We start from the raw sequence: 10427 nt of genomic DNA on the forward strand, positions 1-10427 counted from the left end.
AAGTTGAATATTAAAAATTATCCAGCGAATTGTGTTCTATTTTCAATTTTAAACGAAATTATTTGCATAAACTTTTGCCGAAAAATTCAAAATTTATTATGAAAATGTTATGTGACAAGTATTTAAGGGGATCACTTGACTGCTTCTTAATGAATAAGGGGAGAAATTTTCCTTCAAAAACTCCGCCAATTTGATAACTGGATAAAATAAGATTTGGGAAAACCAAAAAATTAGCATGCAGATTCAAACATTAGCACTGTAATCAATTATGGATCATTTAATGAAATCAAAATAGAAAGAGATAACAAATCATGATAATAGATAATAAAAAGCGTAAGTTTTTAAACAGAAAGCCAAATTATATTTATAATGTTCAAATCTATAATACAACTTGTGATGTTCATCTGTATGTTATTACAATGCAATTCAATCGATTTTATTATAAAAAACTGAAGAAGAAAAAAAATCACTGAAATTGAAACGACACATTGGTTTTATTAGGAAATATTGATGACAGCACATGGGAACATAGTTCAGAAATAAAAAGTTTAACGAAGGTATGTATAACAGTAATTCAAATTGACCGAATAACAGATGCCATGTACTAATACAAACACATCGAAGGTGCGTGGGTGTGATGAAGTGCAGTTGTCAAAAGTTAGCAAAGCATTGGAAAATGATCGTCACAGTTACGCCGATTTACCCAGAGCGACATAGACATCAAGGAGAGAGAGAGTGAATTTGCAAAGAATTTATTCAATTATAACATTATTCTACAGCTTTGGTGCTCTGTTCACATTGACTGTTTGTCAACGCTGTTTGATGGTGTCATTGAAGATGGATTTAATGTCTATCCGCAATTCATTCCAATCATTTACTACAGAATACTACATTCGATTCAAAAGGTCTTCGTCTAATACTCTGCCGGCTCGACCATCTCTTACTGGTCTTTCTTTGGTTGGGCACCCTTGATTCTGAAATACAAAAATTTCATACCAAAAATTAGTCATTCTATCTAAATTAGACCATTCAAACACAAATTACTTTGATACTGTGTCAGAGATCTTGGCTTTGATCAACACCAAATTCTTATCAATGACATCTCGGTTATTTTCGTAGAATTTTGGCAAAGTAAATAGTCCGATCCATGCAATTGCTGCTAAGCAATAACCATTGAACCAAGCGCCAATGTAAGTTGAAATCCACAATAAAATGGCAAATTTGGTGGTGTCAACATAATCCTCAACCAACACCAATCGTCGAACTTCCACAAATAATGCATTTAAATGATCAATACAAACGCCACATATCGGTTCAATTTTCTCCTTGGACAAAATGATATTCGCCTCTAAATAAGATCTGCATTAAAAGAAAAAAGAAATTTAATTGGATCTGTAATAACGAGCTTGCATCCAAAATTGTATTTTATTTGTGATTACTTGAATGGATGGCCATCGTTTGTCTTCTGAATGATCGACTGAACGGTTTTGTATACACGAAATGACACAGTTCCGAGCAGTGTGAGCAGCGCCATATAAGCAAACAAACTGATAATGCTATATGATGAGATCGCAATCAACACCACAATACCCGCACCGAAAGCAACGCTCGACTTTGTCACATCCTTCCAATGAATGATTAATTCCACTGAAAATTGATTGAGATTTATTTTGAGACCTTCTATTTTATACATTTGATCAAAATAAATTGCATGTCAATGATCGGGCAAAAAAAAGAGAAGCGTTTAACAGTGATTTATATTTAACCAAACAGGGAATGACGAATTAGAAGAAAAAACTCATTTATTGCAAATTATTTATACGGTTCTCCAACAAACAACCAGCTAAATGTTTATAATTAATGCATTCAGTATTTGGTACTTACATTCTTGCCTATCAAATTGTATCATTTTCAATGATGTCATTCTATTGTTCAAATATGCGATGTAATTTTGACGAGAGAAAAAAATTCACACTGTTCCTTACAGATTTGGTGGTGCTGCTGCAAATTTGCATGCGCCTAATTAAAAATAATGAACAAATTCGGTCGCAATCCAAAAATAAACTATTCTATTTGTGTCTCGACCAATATTTCCTTTTTGACAACAAACACAATGTAAATACACGATCAGACCACTAAAATGCGCCGTCAATGTACTTTACGCACTCGAGCTGGTACTTTAGATGTATAAATTCAATTAAATTAAATGGTATGTAATTCACGTAAATATTTAGAATGAATAAATAAAAAGAAATAAATTTACTCGAAAATAAATTGATTTCTCTTGTTTCGAAAAGAGTTTTTCTTTTATTTATTTTAAGTTGAATTTTTATTTACGTTGAAAACGTTTTATATATTTGTATTTAAAATTCCCTCGCAACGATAAGTATCGTACCGAAGTACACCAACTTCAAATTGAATAAAATACAAATGACAAGTCAACTGCTTAAGTTTCAATCATAAACAAAAGCATTTGCTCAACTGTCAAGTGTTCACCGAACAATTTCGTTAAATTTGAGTCAACATTTCATTAAAATTTGATTTTTTTTTTTTGGTAAGATCTTTGCTATTTTCACAGTTAATCGAAATGTTTGAGGATGAAATTGATCGATTTCATTTGTTCATTTATTTGTTTTGATTGATTTTTGTGCATTTTTTGCAGTAAAACGACCGAATAGACGGAATATTTGAGAATGAACGAGCAGGAGACCAAAGTCGTAGTACCAAAACTGTCAAAATTATCCCTCAAAGATGAAACAGACCGAACTCAATCGTCAATTGCTGGTGCATCGAATGAGCAACCATCGCCGAAAATCTTCAAGTTGGACATCGATTGCTTGGACGAATTATTCGAGTATTTGTCACTACAAGACCTGGACTCATTTGCCAAAACATGCAAAGCAATGCACAAAGTGGCCGGTGAATATTTCAAACGAAACTATTCCGGCGCTCGAATACATATAAAAGAAAATGCTGCACCAGAATTAATTGGAATCGGTGGAAGACGTTCCCATAAATCGTCAACGTTCAATCAATTTGTACCAAATATCAATTTCAAAGGATGTCCAGAATCTCTTAAACATTATACCTTCGAACCCAGTGATTTCGGAGCAATCAACCGTCTTATCCTCGAAGGTAAACTGTTAACCGAACAAATGATAGACACGTTGAACGTAATTTTTCCTAAACTGGAAACGATACAAATCATAGTGTCTGATATTTACGTTGACATTTATGACACGATATTGAAACGTTGCTCCAATCTAAAGTGTTTCGAATTGTATCGCTTACGTTATGAACCACGTCATGAATTTCCCGAGCCAGAATCATGGATGTGCCACAAATATCCACAGCTCGAATATCTTTGTCTCTTTCCAATTCCGACGATAGATAACTTGATGTTGATTTTCCAGAACAATCCAAACATTCATAGCTTTTTGATTACTGCCGAATACATTTGGGAACACCAACATGAACTCATCAACTTCAAAGTGCAACTGGACTTATTGAAGGTTATCATGTTGCGGAATATTTCATCTGCGCCATTTTTTAAACTGTTGAATCAACTTTATGAACAGAAATGCTACAAACGCTTGCATATTATTGTAACTGCTAGCGATAACCAAGTTACGGCTGACGATAGTTTTAGTGCTGGTTTTGCTTCTCTTTGTGGCCTTGAGCAGTTGGATTTTAAAAATGGAAACGATTTGCTGCTTCTTTCTGATTTGCCCAATTTGAAAGAGCTCATTGTATACGGTGAAAATAATTCATTTGAACCGAAATTGATTCCAAAGAAATTTCCAAATCTTCAACGACTCTACATACATATAGCGAACGATGAGCATATTTTATCGATCATACAAGGACTACCAAAGCTACAGATGCTCGAATTGAATTATGACCTAGATAAAAAAATGACAATTCTGAAATTGCCAGCATTGAATACGGAGCGCCAAAAAGTGGCCAACGCACAAAAAGTGACAATCTGTGTTCCGGATGAGGTTTTCTTGAGAATGAAATGGAGCTGCGGAAATGGAGACACCAACTTACAAATGATCGAAATGAAGCGACTGGCATCGTACAATGATCGATCGGAAATTTTTCATTAGATCTTCAATTGTGATTTCAACAGTTTATGCAATCAAATTAGAATCGGGTTTTACAACAGCTTTTTTTGTGATCTGTTAACCAAACATCATATGTTCAAATAAATTTCCATTAATTACTAATGAAATCAATGTGTAGTTTGTTTATTCAAGAATTTCTAACCTCTTTTCTCCTTCATTCTCGAATTTCGATCTTTTTTTTTTGCTTCTCAAAACGATTGATATAGAAAATCAGATATTATTACAGTCATCGAAGTTGGAAATGATTAATGAAGTCAAGAGGGAGCAGATAGCTCTGAAGGGGGAATTACAACTCGAAACATTTAGAACAGATCAAAATTTTCGTACACAAATTCTAATCGACCAATGAATCTCAAACCACAACGAAGATGATTAATAAAACCAAAAATGAATTGAACATTGAAGTTTCCTTGCTAATAGCGGTTTATTTACGAAATTGACTGAGAATCCAAATCGTTCTTTTCTTCGGCAGAATAAATGTGATTTGAGACCATGATAGGGAACGACTCCAAAAAAGAGAAAAGAAACAACTTTCGAGGATTGAATCATCGTGTTCTGGGACTGGTGATTGCAGTATATCCTTATCCAAATACATTGAATGAGCAACAAACAGTCAGACCTACCTATATTTATATTTATAAAACCTCAAGCTTCATGCCGTACCAACATTCTTATCTATCTGTTTATGTTCTATCCACATTGTTGATTAAGTTTTAAACAGTTTTACGGCTATTGGACGAGTGGATTGTTGAACATGAAAAGCAAATTAGAATAATTTTTTTCATCTTAATTTTTATTTGCTCTGGTTTGGACATTCTAACGTAAGTGTGGTTGAAAACTGTTTAGAATCAAAGGAAGACTTCAATTTTAGTATGAACCTAGGATCTGAGTAAGCTGTTTGATAGTTTGTTTACAAACACCATTTGGCCTACACAATGTGAGTGTATTTCATGTGCGAAAGCAGAAGTTGGCGAACGAACATGAAATCCGAATATTTGGTTAGCCGAATGACCTATGGCTACAACGATGAAGCACTAGGTTGCGTTCAGAACAACAGTAACAGCGTCAACTTCACTGCAGAACAACAACAATCTGTCAAGTCCATTGTTTACTAAATACAAAAGCGTGCACTTTGTACACAGTTTGTCACGTGGTTTGTTTGACGCTTAGAATTTCCCTTGCTTTGTTACTAACAATTCATTGAGAGCCGAGTTTTGGTAAGATATTTTGCGGTTTAACGCTTTATCCAAACATTTATTAGTTGAATTGATTGAATTTTGTGCATTTTTTACAGTGAAAACATCGAACAACGATATAATTGGGAATGAACGTCCAAGCCAATGTATCGAAAATGTCAAATTTATCCCTTGAAGTTGAAAAAGAAAAAAATCAATTGCCAATTGCTGGTCCATCTAATGAGCAGCCTCCGCCGAAGATCTTCAAGTTGGACATCGATTGCATGGACGAAATGTTCGAGTATTTGTCACTGGAAGATCTGGATGCATTTGCCCAAACATGCAAAGCGATGCACAAAGTGGCCGGTGAATATTTCAAACGAAACTATTCAAATGCTCGAATACTCTTAGAAGGGTTAAATGATAAACCTAAGTTGGTTGGAATTAGTGAAAAACATTCATATTCGTCGTCAACCTTCAATCAATTTGTTGATACAATCAAATTCAATAGGTGCATTCAAGATTTTGCCTTGCATCCCAATGAACTCGTGGCAATCAACCGCCTTTGGTTCGAATGTAGTAAATTGAACGAAGAAGTGATAAACAGTTTGAACGGAATTTTTCCAAAACTTGAATCGGTATTGTTTGACTGCACTAAAATCGAAGTGAACTTATATGATATGTTGAAACAGTGTGAGAATTTGAAGATTCTTGGTTTGCTTAATAGTGACCAGAAAACACACATATGGATGCGCCACAAATATCCAAAACTCGAACGCCTTGATCTCGCACCAATCCCTTCGATAGATGACTTGAAAACATTTTTCCGAAATAATCCTAACGTTCAAAGATTTTTTACTAATTTAAAAGACCTTTGGGAGCACCGAAATGAAATTATGAGTTTCGATGTGCAGCTGGATCTGTTGGAGATTTTCATTAGAGATTCCATCAAAGTAGATTTTAGTGCTCTATTGAACCAGCTTTATGAACGAAAATTCTACAAACGCTTGCATGTGTTTATATTTAAGATCGATGATAGTTTCAGTATTGAATTGCCCTTTCTTCGTGGCCTTGAGTTTTTGGTCATTGGCAAAGAAAATTATCTATCCTTTTTGCCCGATTTGCCCGATGTGAAAGGGCTGAGATTTAACAGTAGAAATAATTCATTGGATCCGAATCTAATTCCAAAGAAATTCGTGAGCCTTCAAAAACTATCTATTACAAATGCAAATGATGAAACGATCATGTCGATCATTCGAGGACTACCAAAACTAAAGACCCTGACATTGAAATACGATGAAGATGATGAGAAGAACAAACTGAAATTGCGAACGCTGAATACGGAGCGCGGTAAAGTGTTTGAGGCGCAAAAAGTTACAATCTTTGTTTCAGACGAGGTTTTCTTAAAAACGAAATGGAGCTGCGGAAATGGAGACATCAACTTAGAAATGGTTGAAATGAAACGAATCGCCTAATACATGGCTTTCATCGTGCGTTGGATATGTACAATGATATGAAGGAGAAAAGATATAAAATGCCTACATTTTCTATCAGAAAAAGATTTGATTTACATTAAGAATTGTCAAAGTTTTGTTAGAAACTTTTTTTGTCATTTAAATAAAGCCTCCCTAATCACCATATGAATTCAACGTGTAGTTCATTTTTATTCACGACTATTTCAGATCTTTCTCTATTTTTGTGGCTTTTATTATCAATTCGTTATTGGATTTAGGCGCCCTTTCAAAAAATCAGGCCTTTAATTATGCATATTTCTATAATAGGATAGATATTAAATATGCCAGCATAGCTAATCGACATACGGTGCACACAAAAATACACGCATTGCACTTTCTTTCGTGTACGGAAAATGCGCGCGTAAACATACACTCGCGCAGCGAATAACGTCGCCGCTGTTTTGATTACATATTTGAACGCACATCTTCCGTACGCGAACGACCGTGCACTGCAAGACACAAGCGTACAAATCCTGCAAAAGATATAAATATCCGGAGTGATGCAATAAAATTCACGAGTTTTCTTGCACCATGTAATACTAAGTAAATGTAAATAATATTTGGTAATTAATTTGAAAGTTCATTTTAAATAGTTGAATTTATTTTCTTTACAAGTAAACATGCTGCAAAGAAAGAGGAGAATCCCGTTCACTGGCTTAGAATGAATGGAAGAATTCAATCATATTCATTAGTACATAGTATGAACCAATGATCACGAATCAACTGTTTGAAGGTTTGTCTACAAACACCATTCGGATCGCACAGTTTGCGTGTGTATCATGTGAAAGCAGAATGAATGAAGTTATTTTGACGTCTTGAACACATGCATTCGGTGGAAATATTACAAGTTTTAATTACTTGAAAATTTACTGAATGTCATATCAAATTGGGCTAATAAAACGAATGTTCAAAGTTGTACTTATTTGAAAATCATCGAAGCATCAGGTTGCGTTCAGAGCAACGTCATATTCACCACAAAACAGCAACAATCTGTCAAGTTCATTGTTTACTAAATACAAAAGCATGCACTTTGCACTCACTTTGACCGCTCAACGTGTGTTGTGTGTATGTCCACGGGAGGGTCGAATGTTGTCATAAGTGTCGAATTGACTCATCATTCCTAGCTTCTCTTTTCTCCTCGATATCATTGTACATATCCAACGAACGATGAAAGCCATTTTGTGATCTAAGAGAAAGAAACTATGAGCATATGGCGAATGAAAGTGACTTGAAAGTCGTGAGTGAAAATAAACTAGAATTTTTGTTCATAAGTTGGTTCAATAGAGCACTAAAATCTGCCACGTCGCAAGAGAAATTAACAATTTGTAATAAGTCCAGTTGCACTTTGAAGTTTAGAAGTTCATTTCGGTGCTCCCACATTTCTTCTGAATCAGTAAAAAAGCTTTGAACGTTGGGATTATTTTGAAAAAATGTTTTCAAGTCATCGATCGAAGGAATCGGTGCGAGACCAACGGTCTCGAGTTTTGAATATTTTTGGCGCATCCATGTATCTGCTTCGGCTATTTCTTCGTGATAAAGCAAATAAAGAGTTTTCAGATTGGTGCAACTTTTTAACATTGCATCATATAAGTTCACTTTAAATGTAACGTAATCTAAAAACACCGTTTCAAGTTTGGAGAAAATTCCATTCAACGTTGTTCGTCCAATTCACTGTATTGGATCGTAAGATGTTTGATTGCCCCGAATTCGTTGGGATCCCAAATGAACCATTTGCGGAGATATCCGGTGTACAGCGGAGCTGTGCGGAGTTCGGCGGAGATACCGTACATACGCTATACGTGTGAGCGAAACAGCATTCTTTGCTGTGTTTACATTTCTATTGATCAATACACATATAAGTAGTCATGAGCACCAGAGAATCATTCCAGCATAGATATTCAATTTTCTGATGAGATCCCAGTAACTGAATGCAGTGACTGCAAACGTCACTGCTCAATGAAGCAGCGGACTTGTCGGCACACTCGTGGATTTAGATCATGTATGTCAGCGCATAAAATATCATTCAATTCAGACTGGATCAACAAATACTCTTAGATATATAATGCAAAACCCGATGACAACATAGAGTTTATGCAAATTCACTGGTATGCACGTCAATCTGAAATTTCTATATATATTTAGTGATATTCATTTGTTGTTTACGATGTATATTTTTGAATATACAAAGATATTTCAGTTTGACGTTCATACCAGTGAATTCCTAAGTTAACATTCGATGCGTATGGATATGAAAGATGAAAAAATGATTTTTTCCTTAGCAAATTAAAACCAAATTTTGAATATATTCATTTCTGATATATATTAAAAAACAACAGCATACATTATGTGTTATTAGCACACAATAAGTTTCTGTTTTATTCTGCTTTGTCGGTTTTTTTTCATCCTCCTATATTCTCCTATATTTTTGATCATAAAATCCTATATAATCAGAAAAAAAAAATCTGGTCACATTATTCAAACATGTACTCAAAACAGCGGCGACGTTATTCGCTGCGCGAGTGTGTTTGTGTGTACCGGAAGCCGATTAGCTATGCTGGCATATAATATCTATTACTTTTCCGTACACAACGTGTCAAGGGAAAGTATAGGTATTGGTCCCGAAAACTTTTTTCGCAAAATTGGTTTAGATCATCATAAAAACTCATGAAACGCGTAGAAAACCACTTTTTGAGACAATTTTCCGTTCGTGTGCCGTCGTCGTTGTCGTTGTCGTCGTTGGTGTTTGTTAACACGATAACTCAAAAAATAATTGAGATTATCAAAATCTGGAAATGCCAAAAGTTTTGTATCCGAAAAACTTAGTTTAAGTTCGAAGATGAGCCATTTTCGATTTGACCGTGGGGTACTTGCCCTAAGAAAAACCTCAGAAAATTGACACTTTTGTATGGGAGGTACCTTTAAATCGACTCCGATTGGCTTCAAACTTTCTGGGAATTCATTTTTTGGGAGAAAAATAAGATTCTGAAAGTTCGGATCGGAATCGATTTACGGGTACCTTCCATACAAATTTTTTGTAATTTTGACTAAAATTACCGATTTTTCGGCTATTTCATATTTCGGGAGGTACCCGTAAATCGATTCTGATTGGCTTCAAATTTTATGAGGTTACATTTTTCGAAGAAAAACTGAGATTCTGAAAGTTTCATGTTGATCGCATTTGCAGAAGTTTGATTTTTTGTCCTCAATTTTTGTGGAAATTTTCTTGGAAAAAATTTAGGGCCAAAAAACCAAACTTCTGCAAATGCGATCAACATGAAACTTTCAGAATCTTATTTTTTCTCCAGAAAATGAAACCTCAGAAAGTTTAAAGCCAATGAGGATTGGTTTACGGGTACCTCTCATACAGAATTGTCGAAGTTTTAGTTAAAGTGACCGATTTTTCACTTTATTTTTATTATTACAGTCATGGACTAAATTGAGCGTACGACTGCCAGAAAAATGTATCGCGGACTATTTCATGAATCTAATTTATTTTTTTCAATCAATTCTTTGCACTGTTTGTTGCGTAATTATGTGAACTAATAGTAACCGAGAGAATTTTGAATTTTGTGATTTTTATTGAAAAATGTAGATGAATGTCATTTTTGTGC

The 10427-nt window shown here is 34.7% G+C and overlaps 2 protein-coding genes across 2 annotated transcripts; one reads left to right on the forward strand and one right to left on the reverse strand.

Annotated features, from left to right (window-relative positions):
* Positions 1-470: 470 nt before the first annotated feature.
* On the reverse strand, positions 471-2113 carry LOC129576060 (reticulon-1-A). The gene is made up of 4 exons (XM_055460520.1): positions 1885-2113; positions 1440-1647; positions 1045-1359; positions 471-974 (listed from the first exon to the last, which is right to left on the reverse strand). The coding sequence occupies exons 1-4, from the start codon at positions 1922-1924 to the stop codon at positions 941-943; spliced, it is 597 nt and encodes a 198-aa protein (XP_055316495.1). The 5' UTR covers positions 1925-2113; the 3' UTR covers positions 471-940.
* Positions 2114-2475: 362 nt separating this feature from the next.
* On the forward strand, positions 2476-4234 carry LOC129576061 (uncharacterized). Its single transcript, XM_055460521.1, has 2 exons — positions 2476-2554; positions 2663-4234. The coding sequence occupies exon 2, from the start codon at positions 2694-2696 to the stop codon at positions 4107-4109; it is 1416 nt and encodes a 471-aa protein (XP_055316496.1). The 5' UTR covers positions 2476-2554; positions 2663-2693; the 3' UTR covers positions 4110-4234.
* The last annotated feature ends 6193 nt before the right edge of the window (positions 4235-10427 follow it).

The sequence above is a fragment of the Sitodiplosis mosellana genome, unplaced genomic scaffold (genome assembly GCF_009176505.1).
Source record: "Sitodiplosis mosellana isolate CC-2019 unplaced genomic scaffold, AAFC_SMos_1.0 Smas_scaffold_6170, whole genome shotgun sequence".
Lineage (NCBI taxonomy): Eukaryota > Metazoa > Arthropoda > Insecta > Diptera > Cecidomyiidae > Sitodiplosis > Sitodiplosis mosellana.